At 42.2% G+C, this 22,068-nt stretch overlaps 1 protein-coding gene across 6 annotated transcripts in view; it reads right to left on the bottom strand.

Annotated features, from left to right (window-relative positions):
- Positions 1-9,632: 9,632 nt before the first annotated feature.
- Positions 9,633-22,068, bottom strand: part of tmem144b (transmembrane protein 144b) — a 52,216-nt gene continuing 39,780 nt past the window's right edge. For 4 of the 6 annotated variants that reach the window (XM_052042814.1, XM_052042787.1, XM_052042807.1 and 1 more), the window contains 2 exons: positions 17,806-17,859; positions 9,633-11,337 (listed from right to left, as the gene is read on the bottom strand). In XM_052042814.1, coding sequence (XP_051898774.1) covers positions 11,237-11,337; positions 17,806-17,859 — 155 coding nt within the window. In that variant the 3' untranslated portion in view covers positions 9,633-11,236. Of the gene's footprint in view, positions 11,338-11,413; positions 11,680-17,805; positions 17,860-22,068 lie in introns of those variants that run through there. The other 2 variants (XM_052042815.1, XM_052042812.1) reach the window with 1 other exon arrangement.

The following is a 22,068-nucleotide window of genomic DNA, read 5'->3' as shown; positions in this document are numbered from 1 at the left end:
TAGGACAGGTTATGGAGTCATTAAGTTATATAACATGGAAGTAGGCCCTTCAGCCCATTGAGTCCATGTTGACCATCAAGCATCCTATTTTACACTAATCCCAATTTATTCCCCCACATTCTCACTTGCTTCCCACTCCCTCCCAGACACCAGTACCAGCCTGCCCTAACTCAATCATTTGCATATGGCTGCCACTAATGGGACCACTTCAATGCATTCTAAAACTGAACAGAATTTATAGCAGGGCTTTTCTCCAGTGACACTGTGTGTACTTTAGCACTTTCAGGAACAAATTACACCATGGAGATGTAATTTCTTATATAAAGTCTCTCCTCCCAAGGACTTTGAATGATTCAACTGGCTCATGACAAAGTATTAGGCTAAATGTTTACATATGATGTTCCAATGATGTGTTTACAAATAGGATATCTCTTAAGAAATGTTTACGTAGTTACTAACTTAAATGTTGAACTAAAAATCATTGAAGATCTTTAGACCAGAAGTGCATGTTAAACACAAGTCTGGGCTATCTCAAGGCTCTGACTGCCCTTCCATCTTTCATCCTTCATTAATCCCAATTCATCCAAAACTCTGCTCATTGTAACCTACTTAACACCCAGCCCCATTCACCTAACAAACTGTGCTCATACACAGGGTCCTGGTGCACCAATGCCATTATTTTGGTTTCAAATTCTTCACAGCCTTTTCGTCCTTTATTCTTGAAGCTTCCTACAACCTGACAACCCTCCGTAATCTTTGTGTTCCCTTCAGTTCTGAGCTCTTGCACATCCTTGATCTTAAGCTTTTGGTTTAACTTCAGCTGCCGGGATCCTAAACAATGAACCTCCCTACTTAAACATTACCCTTCTCTGCCTTTCCTCCTTTAAAACACTCCTTAACCCTATCTTTCTGACCAAATTTTTTGTCACATCTGTATTACTTAGTGCCAAACGTTTATAGTGTTTCTATGAAGTACCTTGGGACATTTCACTGTGCTGAGCTCAGTATAGAACAATTGTAATAAAATACCAGCTGATTCCAGGCTTTGCAAATGCAAGAGTAAGTGTGGCATTTAGCTTATGCATTATTGGATCCAGATGGGAATATGACCCAGTCAATGATGAGGTAGGAGAGAAAAGAGAAGAAAGGCAGAGGATGTGGTAGAAGGGGATGGGTTGGGTAAGAGAGGAGAAGAGAACAGGTGGATGAGGTGAAGGAAGAAAAAAGAAGACATAGGATATAAGAGAACATGATCAGGGAGAGAGGAGAATGAGAGGATAGTACAGGGAATGGATCAGGAGAATGCACAATGGAAGCAAGGAAGATCTAGACATAGTGTGGCATATTCCCACAGGATGCATGGCAGGATGGAGAAGATGAATTGGGCCAGAGACTAACTGAGAGTGGGAGGGGCTGGAGCATTACTACAGATACAAGGGGAGGGAAGTGGGTAGGAATGGATATGAAGTCGACAGGATACCAAAAAAGATAGCAGACAGCAGAATGGGGAATAGATTTTAAACTGATCAATGGCACAGAATGGACCAGACAGCAGGACCGGCAGATTTGCTCAGAAAGTTTGCTTAATGCTTAATGCTGTTGCAGAGCGGTACCTGGAAGAGGGCAATTCAATGTATTGATAAAGTGGAAGGTTAAAAATAATTAGGGGATTAGAACTTGCTGAAAAACGACAACCATTCCACAGGTAACTGCTGGCACTTCTTAGCATAAGTGTCAGAAATTTTAGGACTCTAATACAGAAGTACAACTCCTATCATAAATATTGAATTTGCTTGCTAAGCTGGACTGGTAGTTTTCTGGCCACTCGACTACTGTAGTGGAGTATAAACTTGCTGGAATTATCCAGCATTTACAATGGAGAATCTGCTCATTGATCCTATGCTTGGTTAGACTTGGCACAGGATTCACAAGCCTATTCATCTGAATGGATATTATATGACCTGGGGATAAAGGTACTATAAGTACAGGACACATTACTTTTGTCCACCTATCACTGCTCTGCTTTTCCCTCCTATATTTTGGGCTTCCCCTTTTCCTATTTTCAGTCCTGAGGAAGGGTCCTGACCCGAAACGTTGACCACCTGCTCTTCTCCACGAATTCTGCCTGCCTGCTGAGTTCCTCCAACATGATCGTGTTTTTCATTTACTTTTTTGTGTTTGTTTCAATGTTTTAAATATAACTTCGTACTTGGATGCCTTTTGTTATTAATTTTGTAAAATTTTTTTGTAAAGGTTGTTGAAAAGATTTGACAGCTTTGACAGACGGCAAAGCTAGGGTGTGATTTAGCCATATGTCATGGGTTTCTTGGGTTGCTTCTTGGGCAGTCTAATCCAAGCTAGCCCACCATGATATGAAAACAAGCTGCAGGGCTCTACTGCCAAACAGACTCTCAATAAACTCTCAATCAACTAATTACAGATATGGTAACTGCAGGATAATTACATATTTTAGCAATCACTGCAGATGGTGAGTTGTTCTCATTAAGTTCTGGACCAGGATATTAAGTATCTAAAACTGGAGATAAGGAAAAGACAAATGTGCAGAGACCCCCTGTGGCCATATTCTATCAATGCAGATTGAGTGAAAGTTTTTTTGCTCCCAATGCACATTAACTGATCTAAGATAAGATCTTTATTAGGCACATGCACATCCAAACACACAGTGAAATACATCTTTTTGCGTAGTGTTCTGGGGGCAGCCCGCAAGTGTCGCCACGCTTCCGGCGCCAACATAGCATGCCCACAACTTCCTAAGCCGCATGTCTTTGGAATGTGGGAGGAAACCGGAGCTATAAGGTGAACTCGCCACATAAAGTTAATTAAAAGCAGAGATAAAGCAGAAACACACATTTTGTTACATATATAGGCATGACATTATTGCAGGAAAACATTAATATATTTATAATGCATTTTCCCATTGACACAAGAGAAGTTTTCATGGGTTTCAGAATATAGTGTTACAATTTACCAAAGCCTAGAAATTAGATGACTGACCTCATTTTTTGGGCATTATGCCACCCAATTGGACATTGTCAATGTAAACTGATGCTTTCCTGTACATCATCATTTCTCATTAATGTTTTCCCACAAACCCAGCTGCTTTTAGTCCCTGTGTGAATGGGCCTCCTAAAGAAGGAGCAACATAAAGCAGATCTTTTATCCAGCATGTAACATCTATCATATTTCTCTGCCTTTACAAATTGCACCTTCATGGGTGGCCATACTATGAGCGTAGAACAACCATGGGATCAAAAGTGTGAATATAGTAATTAGCATTGCATGGACAATCATTACCAGAGTAACATGGCAACTAGGAATGAATCAAATTATTTTTCAATCAGTTAGCCTGCCGTGGTGAGGCTGAATTTTTTTTATATACAGAGATTGTCCAGTGGCAAGCAAAATTTAGCTCCAACACATGCATTTGAAATAAATGACTGTTGTAGGGGAAAGAACAGTGAGGGCTAATAACTAGTAAATAGGGAGGTGGATTGTGCTAGTGTGGTAACAGGGAACCGCAGACAAAGCCTAAGAGTAGAGACATGGAATGCAGCAGTGACGACACCCAAGTTTCAGGAGCTTCATTAATTATGTTATAGTGTGCACCCATTGTTGTAATAAAAAATTAGACTTACAGTTAGACTTGTGGATAATCATTTTATTCTGTAATCAAGACCTAGTTTGTTACTTACTGTAATTAAGCCTTAAAAAATTAAGCCTTTCTATAGTCACCATTCTGTTATCCAAACCTAGTTTTACTATGAATCAAATTTTTGTGTAATCTTATCAGCTGAGAATGTAAAATCCGTACCAAAGGTGGCATGGTGGTGTAGTGGTCAGCGTAACGCTATTACAGCGCCAGTGACCCGGGTTCACTTCTGGCTGCTGTCTGTAAGGAGTTGGTACGTTCTCCTTGTGTCTGCGTGGGTTTCCTCCAGGTGCTCCAGTTTCCTCCCACATTCCAAAGACATACAGGTTAAGAGCTGTGGGCATGCTATGTAGGCACCGGAAGAGTGGCGACACTAGCAGGCTGCCCCCAACACATTCTCAGTAGCTGAGGATTCTCAGCGAGCTGAGGATCACCACTCTGCTTCGAGCGGTAGACAAGATGCACCTGTCTTTCAGACCTCTGCAGAGGAGTGAAAATGACTTCTAATGAAATGACAAGTATCGGTCCTCGGCAGGAAGGGTGGGGACACCAGAATGTTTGTCAATGCACTGTTAGGGGGCTGGCAGTTCACCATGTTGGTTATCACTGGGTCCTCAATATCGATAACAAATTCTTGACGTACCCATTACAAGTAAAACTACAATGGCCATGGGGGTGGGGGGAGGATTGATGCTTGCTCATTTAAGTGAACCAGTCCCAATACAGATTGAGGACACGAGTACTACAGTACGTATCTGGGTTTGTGACAATCATGAAGGCACCATCTTATGGATAGATCTATTAGAACACCTGGGAGCTGTAATCAAGGCAGGTGCAAGGGAAATTATTTGGGGAATGAAGATTTGCCCTTGGTGGCAGAAGGGGAATAACGAAGATTTATGTATACCACGAGTTGCGACCTTAAAGGCCGGATGACCAGTGGTGGGACTATGGGGTATTATTGCCAAAACATACCCCCGGGTGTGGGCCACACACTGTGGCCTTGTTGAGATGACATCTGTTCAGATTGAAAGCCCATCACATTCTCTCTTCTCTCCTCTTCCATCAGGCAGCAGATACAGAAGCCTGAGGGCATGTACCGCCAGGCTTAAGGACAGCTTCTACCCCACTGTGATAAGACTATTGAACGGTTCCCTTATATGATGAGATGGACTCTGACCTCACGATCTACCTCGTTTTCACCTTGCTCCTTATCGCACTGCACTTTCTCTGTAGCTGTGACACTTTACTCTGTACTGTTATTGTTTTTACCTGTACTACCTCAATGCACTCTGTACTAACGCAATGTAACTGCACTATGTAATGAATTGACCTGTATGATCGGTATGCAAGACAAGTTTTTCACTGTACCTCGGTACAAGTGACAATAATAAACCAATACCAAGACCAATACTGTAGACAGTACCCCATCAAACCTGAGGCAGAAGTTGCAGTGGTAAAGGTAATTGCAGAACTACAGAAATAAAAAGTGATCTGGCCAACCACTTCCCATACAAATTCCCCTATCTGGCTGGTACCAAAGCCAGATGGGCCCTACCGGCTAAGCATTGATTATACCTCGCTGAACAAATACGCCATTCGAGAATATCCTATAGTGGTGAATTTGTCTATCGTTTTGAATGACCTGAGGCCGGAACAGGATACTTTTACTGTCTTGGATATTGCAAATGGTTTTTGGTTGATTCCAGTACATCCTGATAGGATAAGTTAGCTTTTACCGTCCGGGGACAGTAGTATACTTGGACAAGGCTGCCGCAGGGTTTCCATAACAGCCCTGCCATTTTCCATCGACGTATGGCTAAGATAATTGCCCATGTTCCTTTGGCAGATATTCTGCAATATGTGGATGATATTTTAATTGCATCCCCGGGAGAGAAAGAGCACATCTGGGTGGTTTCGAGGACCTTATGGGTTATTGAGAATGCGTACTGAAGGTAAATCCCTCCAAGGCACAGTTTGGAAAGTCAGGGGTAGTGTAGTTTTTTGGGACACAAGATTAGACAGGGCAAGAAAGTATTGCCCAAGGAACATAAAGAAGCAATTCTTAAACTCCTTTGCCCGTACACAGTGAAGGGAATTTGTTAGACTTTTGCAATTTTGTGGAAAACTATGCTGAGCTTGCAGAACCTCTGCAAGCTCTCGTAAGAGGGGAGAAGCATAAGACCATAAGACATAGGAGCAGAATTAGGCCATTTGGCCCATTGAGTCTGCTCCGCCATTTGATCGTGGATGATTTATTTTTCCCCCTCAACCCCATTCTCCTCACTTCTCCCTATAACCTTTGCTGCCCTTACTAATCAAGAACCTATCAAACTCCACTTTAAATATACTCAATGACTTGGCTTCCACAGCCGTCTGTGACAATGAATTCCACAGATTCACCATCCTCTGGCTAAAGAAATTCCTCCTTATCTCTGTTCTAAAGGGACGTCTTTCTATTTCAGGACAGGGCAAAAAGCAGGCGGAATGGACGCTGGAGGTAGATCAGGCCTTTTCATGTCGAAAGCAAACCTTAGTTGCAACGCCACCTTTGGCTTTGCCGGACACGAACAGACCATTCCATCTTTTTTGTGACAGCCAGGGGGAGTTTTATACTGCTGTTGTATGTCAAGAACATGGTGACAAGTTGCAGCCTGTAGCATATTATTCTGTAAAACGGGACCCTGTAGCGGCAGGAATGCATCGGTGTATGCAAGCGATGGACTGTGCGACTTGGGCTGTTGGAGCATCAGAACCTATTATTCTGATGGGACAGAGGGTCTTGCACACACCTCACAGCACAGTCACTCTCTTGGACATAGGGGAAAGATGGGCAGTGTCCGACAGCAGGCGAGCGAAATGGGACGTAGTATTGTTACCTGCTGACAAGCATGTACAGATAATAAAGGATAGTTTGGTTAACCCAGCCAGTTTGATGGGACAGGATGGATCCCCACATGAGTGCACGGAGCTAATGCAAGGGCCTAAGGAGTCAGTTATAGGAGAAATGCCCTCAGAGGGGAATGATGCGTTGACCTTGTTTGCAGGTGGGTCTAGGAGGTACCATGACGGTACTCCACGAGCGGGATGGGCTGTTGTGGATAAAGAAGGGAACCTAATGGCAGGAGGAAAACTCTCTGGCCACAGGTCAGCACTAATCATGTCCTGGGAGAATGCGAAAATGAGAGGAGTCCACTGTATGTTGCAGCAGTCCTCCACATTCCCCGACATGGTGACAATCAGACGCAACCTCTTATGAGAGTGCATAATGTTGGAAAATACCATGAGGGAACATGGATATCTTTAAGCAACCCGCTGCCTTGTGCAATTGAGTTACATGAGTCGGGGGGGGGGGGGGAGGTGGGGGTGACCTTGATGGAATGTCGCCAGAGGGGGAATCATTGGGCATGTCCAGAGATTGTACAAAGAGGCCTGACTGAATGTGGTTTTGCTACACATGATAACTGTTCCCCGTCCATTTTGCCTGTTAATAACGAAACCTTCCTTAAGAATACTTTGGTGAACAATATCTACTACATCGCAACATCGGCAAGAACATATTACAAGGGGCAGTTGCAATGCAATCTGACTGGCTATGATGTGGCAATCAGTGACATCTCAACCGAATTACTGATGGTGGGGCAGAGCATGCCTCGGCCAGCTTTAGAAGGGACGCAAGAGCTGGAGCTTACTGTTTGTGGTAGTGACACAGACAAAAGATTGCACAAGTATGTAGCCACAGAACTACCACCCATTCCACACTTTACTATTGAGTGGGAAAAGATAATCCAGGAAGATAAAGAAGCCATTAAGCAATGGGATGCACTGTTGAAAGGGATAACGGATCGTGAGAATAGGGCTGAAGTGGCTCTGGAGAACCCCTCCTTTTGGGACGGTATTTGGAATTGGGGTTTGAATGTTCAAATCCATCCTGGGATTCGACTTATCTCTCATATTATCATTGTTGTGCAGCTGCTTGTTTTAATGACTGTTACTATTTTAGTGTGTGTACTGCAACAGCAGCTAAAGTGTTGGCATAAGAGGGACAGTCGTTTTGAAGGCCAAAGGTACTGTTAGGGATCTAATCTTTAGGCCCTATTGGCCACCCTAGGCCAAGGGGCTAGAGGGGAGGGACTGTTATAGGGGAAAGAATAGTGAGGGCTAACAACTAGTAACTAGGGATGTGGATTGTGCTAATGTGGTAACAGGGAACCGCAGACAAAGCCTAAGACATGGAATGCAGCAGTGATGACACCCAAGTTTCAGGAACTTCATTAATAATGTCATAGTGTGCACCTATTGTTGTAACAGAAAATTGGATTTACTGTTAGACTTGTGGATAATCATTTTATTCTGTAATCAAGACCTAGTTTGTCACTTAATTAAGTCTTTCTGTAGTCACCATTCTGTTATCTAAAGCTAGTTTTACTATTAATTAAGTTTTTGTGTAATCTCATCAGCTGAGAATGTAGGAGCTGTACCAAATTCGGGCTCGGGAAGATCAGCTTTGACTGGTCTCCTGATGCACACCAGTTTTAATAAATCGCCTATTATTTCAAAGACCAACTCCTCGTGGCCTTTCCATTTGCTCCTACAATGACTTTAGCAACCTTTTTAAGTGAGGCATGCTAGGGAGGTGGCAATGACAGAACAAGGATGGATTTCCTCTGGTCTTCACTTCCCAACCCTATAGTCTCTACATTCAATGGGTCATCCTTTGCAATTTACACCACCTTTAATGCGATTCCACGACCAGACACATCTTCCTCTCCTCTCCTCATTCAGAATTCTGAAGGAACCATTCTCTTCACGACTTCCTGGCCTGCTCTTCCATTGCCGCCAACCACTCACCTTCTTGTACACTTTCCCATGCAACTGCAAGAAATAGGACACCTGTCCTTTGACCTCTTTCCTCTTCATCATCCAGGAACCCAAGTAGTCCTTCCTAGCAGTGATTTACTATCCCCAATATGCTCACCCACAGACACTTCAAATCCTTGCCTGGCTTCATTCACAGTAGTGTAGCGGTTAGCGTAACGCTATTACAGCGCCAGCAACCAGGGTTCAATTCCGGCCGCTGTCTGTAAGGAGTTTATATGTTCTCCCCATGACTGTGTGGGTTTCCTCCGGGTGCTCCAGTTTCGTCCCACATGTCAAAGACGTATGGGTTAGGAAGTTCTGGGCATGCCATGTTGGCACCGGAAGCATGGTGACACTTGCAGGCTGCCCCCAGAACATTCTATGAAAAGATGCATTTGTGTGTTTCGATGTACATGTGACTAATAAAAAAAATCTCATCTCAGATTAGGTCCAGTACTGCCCTTTCTCTAGTAGGACTATCTACATACTCAAAAAGCTCTTCTGGATGTTCTTCAAAAATTCCACCTCTTCTAAGCCATTTGCACTCGGGTGATTCCAGATAATATTGGGGAAGTTGAAATCCCCTACTACTATAACCCTTTTACTTTTATACCTGCGATTTTCCTACATATCCGCTCCTCTATCTCTTGCTGAATGTTGGGAGGCCTATAGTATACCCTCACCAAAGTAATTGCTCTTTTCTTTTATTCCTCAGCTCTGTCCCTCAGTTCATCTGCCTTACTAGTCATGCTCCTTGTATTAAAATAGATGCAATTTAGCCTTCCAATCCTCCCATGTGCCTTTATATGCCCACCTCTGCACTGCCTACTAGCCTGATTTAGTTTCTCTTCTCTATTTGACTGTTCCTTCCCCCAACTGTGCACCCCCTCTGTGCCCTATTCCCCTGCCACCTGTCTATACTCTAGTTGGTGCAGTTTAGCACCAGTGCCATGTCAGCCATAAGACTTCCAAGAACCTAGTTGAAAATACCATCAGGCTCCTCAAAATGAGATTCTGGGGTCTACACTACTTCAGAGCCATTTCTTACAGAGGAGCTAAGCAAATTGGTAATTAGTACAAACGTGAGCACAAATAAAAACTCTTACAAGCTGTGGAACAAGTTTTATTATGAAAATGTAAACATTTTCAGTATCTTGTAACATTGCATTTTAAGTGTGAACATATTTTGTCATAGACACAATGATTTAACATTTTGTTGTTAATAAAAAGACAATGGAAAACATTGAAAAATTGGAAAGTTTTCATTAGAACCCAGGAATATTTCTCATCCAAAATATCATCTAATTGTTTTTTGTGGATGTTGTTTACTTCTAGAACAGTCAAACCTCTCGTCACACGTTTAGTGTCTGTGAAGTACCAAAACATGCAAGAGTCATAATCTCTGATTGCTAATGTCCACTCTGGTATCCAATTTCTTACCCTAGTTTACAGTTTCAGGATCCATTCCCTCCTGTTCCTGAGTGCTTCCACTATGCTCAGGTTGCTCCAACCCTCAGGTTTTGAAGCACATTGATTTACAAGTATTCAATACCTTCCTCAATTCAATTTTTCAAATATACCTGGACAGATTCTCAATTTAGTCAGAAAGAAGATTTCCTCTATGCACTTTGAAAAGGTTCAACACAGTTGGGTCACACTGCTTACTGAAGCTTCAACTGTTAAATGGAGGTACTGGCCATGAAATTCTAACCAGTGACACAGACGGCCACTGAATTGTGGGCATACACATCTGAACTTCTAATCTGCATTTCTAGTGAGGTTCCAGACCACCCCATTCTGGAATGGTTTTTCCTGATAAAATAAATATTTCCAGCAGATTGAGATTAAATTCAATGCAAGATCTGCCTTGAATTCTGATTATTTTGATAATCTGGTAAAATCCAAATGGAAGTTGGGGACATTTTTGATTGCACATGATCAGTTTCTCTCATTGAAAACAAGAGTAAATACAAATAATCAGGCAACTAGAAGAAATATTTTGAAGAGGAAATAATCAATTAATTCTTATATTCTTAAGAATACTTCAAGACTCCATTATAAATCCCAGTTATTCAATTATAATGATTAATGTGTTAACGAGAATCCTATAATATAACATTTAACAAAAAAAAACCCAACATACTTCACAAACTTATTAGGAATTTTTAGGTCAATATTGAGAAGCACAAGTGGTCATGTTCAGAGGAACTGTATACCTGGAATCTATCCATGCTTCCAAAACCCTAATAATACAATAAAATGTCAAGCTGTATTATCAGCAGGGCTAGTTCCCCCAGGCTCTAATTCAGAGTGTGCTGAGAAAGACTTGAGGCTGATTAAAAAAAATAGATCTAATTTTAATATAAGCTAATGCCCCTGTTTACTTTGTCACTAAATTAAAGATTTGATGAGGTATGTTTGCAAAGTTCTCTTAATTGAGCACCCTGGTCTGTAATTTACAGTAGTTCTGTCTCTAATCTTAACACCTTTTGGCAGCACCTATGCATTCCTGAATCAGAACAACTGTACTGAGGTCAATAAACAATTTCAATTAACAAATACCTGAACAATTAAAAGATCAAAAATTCTGTAACCTCTGGCTTTCTTCTTAAGGCAACTGTTAAAACTGTTCCATTGTACTGCATTGCTGGTGTCAAAAGCAGTTCCTTCATCCAAACTGTTTCAATTACAGAGCCAGCAAACACTTCACATTCCAGGTTTTATCACACCTTGGAAAAGGCAGTTGTTAATACCCCTGCTGATATAGTGCAGAATGCAATTCCAAGAACAACATAGTTCCTCATCCCCTGTGGGGAGAAAAAAATACTGTTTACGACTTATTTCTTACAGATGTACTGGTACTGACAGAAATGCTTATTGTGATACTAAATGATGGAAGAGAAACTATACATTTTCATAGAACTTAGATTTATCATAGAAGTTAATGGGTTAAAAAAGTCTTTGCAGTCCAAAAATTATCAAAACTGATATTAATAATTGCCAAAATAATCAGCTATTTTGAATATGGCAAGTACAATCAATATATTGTTTTCTCTTGCCTTCATAGGTCTCATCGAGACTGATGTGGTTGAAGAGCCACTCGGAGACTGGAGATGTAGATGTAACAAGCCTTCATTCAATCAATCTACCTATAAGTGTACATGTAGGGGGAATTCAGGTGGTTCTCTCCAAGAATCAAAATACATTGACTTTAATATCTTTTTAGATACAATGAATGACAATACATGACACGTAATTAACAGCCCATCAGATGTTGTTATGACTATTTTTTGGTGAGGCTAGGTCATCAGGTAGTTTTTCTGGGACTTCCCGCAGTTCTCTGCATAATCTTGAGACAGAGGACCCCTCTTGCTATCTATGTTTCAATGGTACCAAATACCTTAATTCCATACCTTAATACATAGTATGTCTAATGCCCGGTCCATTCATACTTAGTCTGCTTACTATCAATGGCTGTTCTCATCTATACAGAGGAATCAAGGACTTGGGCAGATCATCCATGATCATATTGAATAATTAGGCAGGTTCGATGGGCCAGGTGGTCTCCTCCTATTCTCGAGTTCTTTCGACTGAATTCAATTTGTCACTTTTCTGCCCATCTAACCATGCATGTTACTACATGAACTTAGTTTCTCATAATCAACCACACAATTTTGGGATCATCAGCAAAAGTCTTACACATAGATCCTACATTTGTCCAGTTCAGTAAGGGACCTTGTGGAGAAGGGGAGTGCACTACCCTCCAGTTATTAAAACTGCTGTTGACTATTAGTCTTTGCTTTCTCCTACTGAGTCAATTTTTAATCCAATTTCTAGGCGGTACAGTTGTAAATCGCCAGGCCTGATTGAAATTGCATTAAGCATTCTAGCTAAGCTAAAGGGGTAATACTGTGTTTATCACTGCAAAAGTTGAGAGATTGGGTGAAAACCACTTTAGAAATTGCCAAGATGCTTTTCACCTGGAACTATCTTGTAAAACAGAGCCTGTAATAATGTTTTAGCAAGGCACATAACCTAATTTCATGGATGAGAGCAATGCTGCTGTACAGCAATCTCACAAAGCTATCAGCCTTCAAAGGCACATTCGAGCAGGGGTGCATGTAAAGGTGACAAGGGTTGACAGAGAGGCTGCAGAGCAGAACTTCTTGACTTACCCTGTGTACCTTGGAAGTGGTCATTAATGGCAAGGAAGGAAGTCCTATTCTGCAGGGATACCACAAGTCTCTGAATGTCCTTCATCATTCAGGGAAAAGTTTGCCAAGAAAAGGAGAGGCATCACATACTGGAGAGGGGTCCCTCAGAGGGCAATGCCTTATCAAACAGAAATTAACCATATTGATGGGCCAACGGCTCAAGAGCTGGGGAGAAGGCAGGATGAGAAAACTGACATGTACGTGCTCAAACATTATATTCTGATGACAACATTCCCATTATGTTCCTCAGCAGTGCACAGTCTCACAGTGGTCTGCATCAACACGAAGACCTAAATGCCTAATCTCCTCTGCTTTGTCTTTGTAGGCTATTAACAGAGGCCTGAGGTGCCACTTCCTCCTCAGGAGGTGGACACATGGAGCTGGAGGGGCTGCAGGGTAGATGTGACCAAGGGGTGATATTGATGGGAAACGAGGAGACTGAGGGGTTTACTGGAGAGAAGATCAACAGAGAAAGTGAATAGTGAAAGTTTTCACACTGCATTATTGCATCTGACACCACACAGATTGGGATTCAAAAGATCAAAATATTAGTTTTGAGGGAGAAGTTCACGTGATGATCAAGCCCAGTGGACCGTGGTCTGGTAGGATGGACAGGGAGTCAGATGCTGGGGCTCAGCAGAGTGGGAGTCCAAACATCTGTTCTATCCCAAGGTAGTCAGCTAAGTGCAACAATAGTATGCCTTCTTGACAAAGCTAACCTGGATGCATACAGAGCAGGTAAATAAACTGTCAGGTCTGCCTGATTGAATGCAGCACAAGACAAGCAGCACGGAGCAGTCCATCTCTATGCTCTTGCTGTAGGCTTTGCAGAGCCGGGATGCCATGAGCACCTTTCTGGTGGCCATGAGCATATCATGGCAAGGGCAGAGTTAGAGCACTCGCACATCCCTTCCTGAAACAAATGTTCACTGCAGTGGAGACCCAGAAGCATGTCACATAAAATCTGAATGCTTCCATGCAGCCTCACCCTGATCAAGCTGGGTGTCTGACTTCTGCCATAGCTTCGTGCTCCAACTGATCAGCAACATCCCAGCAGGCAGCAGCTTAATGTCCCTGTGAAGCAGGAAGATGGTACGAGTCAGCAGATCGTTATTCCCATAGAGCAACAAGGTGCCACACATGAGCAGATTGCTCCTTTCACTGAACACAGGGGCAGTACCCACAAGCAGCTTGCCTTCCTTCAGGAGCCAAGGTATGCCGCATGTGAGGAGCTTGTTGTTCTGCATGACTGCAAATATGCAGCATGTCAGTAGATTGATCCTCTGCTTGACGAGAGTGAGCAGATCACTTTCCCACAGGAGAACAGATAACTGCATGTATCTTTGCTCACCTGATAGAGAAGTCATGTACACACTTTACTTCACTTTAACATGGTCTCATTGCACAGAGAGCTGCTTCTGGGAATAGGACTGATGACAGCTGCGACCAGATACCTGTATTTTGGGGTCTAGATTTGGGCTCACTAATCAATCTGGAGGTTGATACAGTGTCGGAGCAGTCTGATCACCATCCTACCATCAACTATTGTATACCCTGAACTTGCACAACCACCTTTCAGGCAGCACACTCACTAGGGCCCCACAGCCAGCAATCCCAGAAAGCTCCTTCATTTGGCAGCCTGGCCAGTCCTCGAGAGCAAGAGGTTCTTCTGGGTCATCAAAGCCATCGGTCCACATTCCAGTTGATAGAAAGGAGCCTTCCAGAATGCAGACTGCAGCCACACAGGGAACACTGAGACATAGTGCTCGGAACTATAAACTCACACACATGGTTGTGAAATATGAAATGCACTGAATGTTTATCATAAAGACAGATTGGATGTTTATTTTCCTCTTTAAATTCATATGCTATTGTTAAAAGTTTCTGTTAAAATGCAACCCAGAGATGAAAAGCCCCTTGTTATTTCTTGTCACTGCTGGGTTTTCCATCATTTCTCATGATAGAAAAATAGGGGGCTATGTGGGAGGGAAGGGTTAGATAGATCTTAGAGCAGGATAAGATGTCAGCACAACATTGTGGGCCAAAGGGCCGGCCCGTACTGTGCTGTAGTGTTCTATGGAATTGGCCACGTTGCAGCATATTTTGATGTAGTTGCACTGACTGCCGTTCCTCACTTGGGAAGTTTGTTAAGTGGATGCTTGCCTGTGACAGTGTCATACCATGGGACCATTTCCCATTTGAATGATGCCTTTCCACTGAGGATTATAGCTGAATGAAAGCTTCTCTCTTCACTGTGAGAGCTGTGTCCTGCGGCATTGATGCTGCGCTGATCGTCTAGTGGTTGTACTTGAGCCCCAGTGCAAAGTTATTTCTTTCCCCTGATATGTAATCCTCCTTGTTCTGTATTCGTTCTAGTTATCTTAACTAGCTCTGAGGCAGGGACTCTTCTAAAAGGCAGTAAAAAAATAGGGGAGGTTGTTTGCATAGACACAAGATCTTTTCTACATTATGCCTGTTCTATTAGAGGGAAATTAAACGAACATGCTCATGTAAGAGAGCTGCAGTGTTAAGTCATGGATTATGCAGGGAGGAAGTCCAGGACAGCGATCTGATAACTTTGATGACACTTGTATGAATTGATTATAACCAATAATTGTAACCCTCTCCCCAATCAAGGAAATGATTCATCTCTGTAACGAAGTAAGATTGCTCTCATTGAAGTGTAACTTGAGTGGCTAGACATGTTAACCTTTCAAAGCATCTCCATAACCCTTGAATGCCAATCAGATTATATGTTGTTATGTCCATTACTTGCACCCTGGTTAAAAATTCCTCCTCAGATCCCCTCTAACCCTTACCATAAATCAATGCCCTTGAGTTTCAGACCCCTCTGCTGTGGGGAAAAGTTTCCTACTATCTGCTCTATCTATGCTTCTCATAATTTTGTATTCCTCTATCAAGTTTGCCCCTCAGCCTCTTCTGCTCCAAGGAAATCAAACCCAGCCTATCCAGTCTCTAATCAGAACTGAAATGCTCTTTCTTGGGCAACAAACTGGCGAATCTTCTCTGCAACCTTTCCAGTGCAACCTTATCCCTCTTATAGTGTGGCGATCAGAACTATAAATAGTACCCATGTCCTTGACAATCACACAAGCGTAGTACTCCAGTAGAGTCAATATTTTATGAAGCTAATATTACACCAAGGAGGTTATGGTACCTAATGCTGAAGGCAGGCATCCTGAAGGCCTTCCTCACCCTCTTCATGAATTCCTGGACTTGTACACCAAGTTCCCTTCATTTCTCAACACTTTCTAGGACCCTACCATTCATTGTGTATGTCCTACCCTTATTAGTCCTCTCAAACTGCATCACCTTGCACTTATTACAATTAAATTCTGTTCATTTACATTTATTTTTGTTACCAAGCAATGTCTTTTTCCACCATACCATATTTCTATGCTCACCAAGTTGGTGACCTTTGTATTTCTGTTGAAGCAAAACTCCAATTAAGCTGCACACTTTGATTCATAATGTGTGTGTGAGGGAATGGGGTTTAATACAATCCTATCATCAGCAGAATCCATAAGGATGGTCCAAACAGGAGAAGTAAAAGCATTTCAGAAGTATGGATCTATATTTACACATTCAAAAATTCCAATAAAAAAGTCCTGTTTATCTGCAGCAGGCTGTAACAGGTGAACAGAAGAAAAACATTTTCCCTTTGATTTGTTATATTTAATGTTTATTAGTGGCCAGAAGATATTTTTGTCACCACAAGTATAAATTACTTGAAGCATATCAAAGGCCAACAAGATGAGAGTCCTAGATCGAATGGACAGTCAGAGACTTTTTCCCAGGGTGAAAATGACTCACACGAGGGGGTGTAATTTTAAGGTGATTGGAAGAAGGTATGGGGGGAGTGGGGGAGATGCAAGAAGCAAGTTTTTTTTTTTACACACAGAGTGGTGGGTGCGTGGAATGCATTGCTGGCAGAGGTAGTGGAGGCAGATACATTAGGGACATTTAAGAGACTCTTAGATAGCCACATGAATGATAGAGAAATGGGGGGCTATGTGGGAGGGAAGGGTTAGATAGATCTTAGAGTAGGATAAAATGTCAGCACAACATTGTGGGCTGAAGGGCCTGTATTGTGCTGTAATGTTCTGTGTCCTAACCCATTCTACCATGGAATACGAAGACAGAATGACTACCACCTCATTTTCTTGAAAAGAATGTTTTTAGTTAAGGAGATAACTCATGGAAAATCATTTCCAAAGGCAAGTCTTTATACAGAGAGAAACATAATAAAAAAATAGAAGCAGTAGGCCAGTCGGCTCCTTGCCTCACTCCACCATTTAATAAGATCCTGGCTGATCTTTTATGTCAGTGCTACTTGTTTGCATTAATTCACTTAGTATCTAAAGTTGAGAGTGGGAACATAAACATTGTAAATACTTGTAAACTCATAACAACTTCTTTTGTTAAGAAAGTCTTTTTTGTATTACCACTGATTTAGTCAGGTTCAAAATTTGCATAAAATTGAATGTATTTGAGAAATACCCCAAAGGCACCATGAGGACTTATTTTTTCAGTCAATAATCCAACTGGATATAATGGTTATTTCATGACTGAACATACAGACTTTCATGGATCATCACATAAATCATAGACTTGGTTAAATTCAATTCAGTTATCAAAGAAAAAAATCTACACATATAGGATGTTTTATTATTATGGCACATCCTCCAGTTTTAATAATGTGGAATAAAGGAGCAGTATTAATGGGAGATCTCCATTGCATTTCTTCAATTGGTGAGCCCATCTGAAACAGTGTATGGGAAAGGTGGGTGGGTCTGGATTAACCTCCCATCCGAAACCTCTGACAATATAGGTCTCACTCAGCAATGCACTGAAACGTGGGTCTAGATGACACATTTAAATATCTGAATTGGTGAACCCCGATCTAGGCTATTGTACAGCCATTAAGTTGAGCTGACCAAGTGGAAAGGACTGTCTGTAGGGAAGTCATATATTAATAAAACTGTTGAATTATCTTCATTAATTCTAGAAATAATGCTCAATAAAAATCTTAACACTTACTTTTATTTCTTTGAAAACAAGTACTCCCCATAAAGCAGCAATGAATCCTGGTACCTGAAAATAAAGGAAACTTCATTTATACATTGATGGACTGGAAAATAATATTTATTCCAACAAAGAAGTTTCTTGTCTGGAACATGAAATTGCATTTAAAATAATACACAAAATCTTAAAAATAGTGTTAGTGAGTTACCATGATAGTCTGTAACCTTAAATAAAACTTTAAATATTATTAAAAATGTAGAAATCTCTTAAAATGAAGTGTATGCAATTATTGTTAAAGTTGCAAAAGCACTTGTCACATCAAATTTTATGAGCATCATGAAACATTTTTTTCAAAAATATATATAAATAAAGAAATCTAATTATTTATGGTTTGAAAAAATATAATCCAGGGGCCTGGCTTAGTCAGCTGTCAATTTTTTTAGCTTTACCCACCCCCCTCTCCCTCTCCACATTATGTCATTAAAGTGACAGGGCCTCAGTACTCAGGATCAAGCTGGCTTCTTTCAGCAAGTCCCTGCCAAGGGAACCAGCGTAATTTAAAAAATATATACTTATTCATTCATGTGATGTGGACATCATTGGCAATCCCAATTTTTGCTATACATTCAACTCACCCTGAAGAATTGACCACCTTTATAGGACTTGGGACTTAGAGTGAGAGCAGGAGAATGTAAAAGAGATAGGTCTCGGGGCTAGCTTGTGAGTTTCACTGTACAGGAATTTAAAAGAGGCAAGTTTCCTAATTGTTTGTTTATTGTAAGTTGATTGGCTAATTAACATCAGCCAATAAAAAGGTAGGGTCAAGCAGAATGGCCATTGTGAAAATGGGCCAATAGAAGAGTGGGGAGCTGAGGCTTTGGCTCAAGAGTCTTTGGTGTGAAGAGGCTCAGTAAGTGGCCCTGATGTTGGGAGTGAGAGTGGATCTTTAAAAAAAAGCTTCAGTGAGGAGGCACAAGTAAAGTTTATATTGCTGTTGATCCTCACTACTTGATTCAGTGTAGGGAGGATGGTAATTAGGGTAGTGGAATGTTCCTCCTGCAAGATATGGGAAGTCAGGGAACCTCATGGTCTCCCTGATGACTACATCTGTGGGAAGTGCACCCAGCTGCAGCTCCTGACAGACCAGATCAAGGAACTGGAGCTGGATTTGGTTGTACTCAGGATCATTCAGGAAGCTGAGAGCATCATAAATGAGACTCTTACTGAAGAGGTTGCACCCAAGGTACAGGCTTTAGATGGATGGGTGCCAACCAGGAAAAGTAAGGCTTTTCCCCTGTGGCCATTCCCCTCGCTAACAAGCATACCTGTACCTCTTTGGATACTGTTGAGGATGATGTTCTTTCAGGGGCTAGCAGTAGTAGTCAGGTCTCTGGCCCTATGACTGGTTCTGAGGCACAGAAAAAAGGGTGCTGTCAGACAGGGTGATAGTGATAAGAGACAATAGTGAGTGGGATGGACCAGATATTTTGTGGCCACAGAAGAGAAACCAAGATGGTATCTTGCCTCCTGGGTGCCAGGGTCAAGGATGTCTTGAGTAGCTGCATAAAATTCTCAAGGGGGTGAACAGCCAGAGGTCATTGTACATGTTGGTACAAATGACATAGGTAGAACAAGGGATGAGGTCCTGCAGGATGAATATACGGAGTTGGGTAAGAACCAGGACCTTGAGGGTAGTGATCTCCAGATTACTCCTTGTGGCACATGCTAATGAGGTCAGAAATAGAAATATGGACCAGATGAATTTGTGGCTGAGGAGCTGGTGCAGGGGACAGGGTTTCAGTCTTTTGGACCATTGGGATCTCTTCTGGGGTAGAGGTGACCTGTTCAAGAGGGACAGGTTGCACTTGAACCAGGAAGGGACCAATATCCTTGCAGTGAGATTTGCTAATGCTACGTGGGAGGGTTTAAGCTAGATTGGCAAGGGGGTGGGACACTGAGCGAGAACAAGTCATAGGTTAAAGCAGTAGCCAGCGAGAACTAGTTTAGTAATCAGGGTAGCTGGGGCACAGTGAAAGGCAGGGAAAAGAATACTGCACTTATTTCAACGCATGAGGTTTAACCGGTAAGGTGGATGAACTCAGTGTGGATTGGCTCTGACGACTGGGATGTTATAGCCATAACAGAAACATGGCTGAGAAGGGCAGGATCAGCAGCTCAATATTCCAGGATACAGATACTCTAGGTGTGATGGAGGTACAGGTAAGCGAGGAGGGACTGTAGCCTTTTTGTTAAGGGAGGACGTAATAGCAGTACTTAGATATGACATTCATGGGGATTGTTCAGTGAGGCCATATGAGGAACAAGAAGGGGAAGGTCACTACAGTGGGGCTGTATTATAGACAACCACCCCAAGAGGAGAGATGTATAGAGAAATTGCTCACTGTTGTAAGAATAATAGGGTTGTATTAATAGGAGACTTTAATTTCCCTGGTATTGACTAGACAACCCAGAGTGCGAAGGGCCTGGATGGGGTGGAGTTTGAAATGTATCCAGGAGAGTGATGGAGAAGGACAGGATAGGTCCACAGGTTAGGGTCCTAAACTGGAGCAGGACTAATTTTGGGGAATGAGGCAGGATCTAGCAGAGGTCAATTGGGTGAGCCTGTTTGAAGGGAAAGGAATGAATAACAAGTGGGAGGCTTTTAAGAGTGATATCAAGAGTCAAAGAGAAACATATTGCAGTTAGGGATAAGGGTAAGCCTGGCAAGTTTAGGGAACCTTGGCTGATGAAAGATATTGAAGCGCTGGTCAAGAAAAAGTAAGCATACACTGGGTTTGGGAGGTCAGAGACAAGTGAATCCCTTGATGACTATAAAAGGTAAGAATACTTGAGGGAAATCAGGAAGGCAAAGAGAGGGTATGAAATGGATATGGCAGGTAGGGCTAAGGAAAATATCAAGATGTTCTATAGCTATATTAAAAGGGTGGCCAGGGAGCGAGTAGGTCCCCTTAGAGATCAGCAGGGCCACCTATGTCTCGGGCCACAAGAGATGGGTGGGGTTTTTAAAGAATATTTCTGTTTACTGAGGAGAAAATCATGACTGCTCAAGAGATTAGGGAAAAAAGTGGAGATATTTTGGAGGACATTTGTATTACCAGGGAGGAGGTACTTGCAGCCTTGCAGCACATCAAGTTGGATAAATCCCCAGGGCCTGACTGAGTGATATCTTTATCTTTATCAGTCACATGTACATTGAAATACATCTTTTTATGTAGTGTTCTGGGGGCAGTCTGCAAGTGTTGCCATGCTTCTGGTGCCAACATAGTATGCCCACAACTTCCTAATCTGTATGTCTTTGGAATGTGGGAGGAAACCAGAGCACCCAGAGGAAATCCCCACAGACACAGGTAGAATGTACAGATTCCTTACAGACAGCGGCCAGAATCCAATCTGGGTCGCTGGTGCTGTAATAGCGTTACATGAACTGCTACACTACCGTGCCTGCCATCCTCAGACTTTGAGGGTGGCTAGAGAAGAAATTGCAGAGGTTCTTGTGGAGATATTTGCTTCACTGCTAGCTACCGGTGAAGTTCCTGAAGACTAGAAGGTGGCTAATGTTGTTCCCTTGTTTAAGAAGGGTAGCAAGGACAAGCCAGGGAACTACAGGCCAGTCAGCCTGACATCAGTAGAGGGGAAGTTACTGGAGGGAATTCTGAGGGACAAGATCTACCAGCATTTGAATAGACAAAGTCAGCATAGCTTTTTGCATGGAAAGTTGTACTTGACAAATCTTATAATTCTTTGAAGAGGTAATTGAAAAGGTATGAGGGTAGGGCAGTGGACGTTGTCTATTTGGACTTTAGCAAGACCTTTGATAAGGTCCTGCATGGTAGGCTGGTTTGGAAAGTTGGGCCCATGGAATCCAGGGAGAATTAGTTGGGTGGATATAAAATTGGCTCAGAGGTAGGAATCGGAGGGTGGTGGAAGGTTGTTTCTCAGAATGGAAGCCAGTGACTAGTGGTATGGATCATTGTTAGAGCCCTTGTTATTATTTATATAAATGATTTGGATATTAATGAACAGCAAGTTGATTGGTAAGTTTGCAGATGACACACGATTAGGAGGTGTTGATGGTGAAGAAGGTTATCGTTGGTTATGGGGATCTTGATCAGTTAGGAAAGTGGGCCGAGGAGTGGCAAATGAATTTTAAACCGGATAAGTGTGATGTGATGCAATTTGGAAAGTCAAACCACTGTAGGACTTGTACCATGAATGGCAGGGCACTAGGGAGTGTAATGGAACAGAGGGACCTAGGAG

The sequence above is a fragment of the Pristis pectinata genome, chromosome 2, assembly GCF_009764475.1.
Source record: "Pristis pectinata isolate sPriPec2 chromosome 2, sPriPec2.1.pri, whole genome shotgun sequence".
In the NCBI taxonomy this organism is placed as follows: Eukaryota; Metazoa; Chordata; class Chondrichthyes; order Rhinopristiformes; family Pristidae; genus Pristis; species Pristis pectinata.
This window is presented reverse-complemented; position numbering and strand designations above follow the sequence as displayed.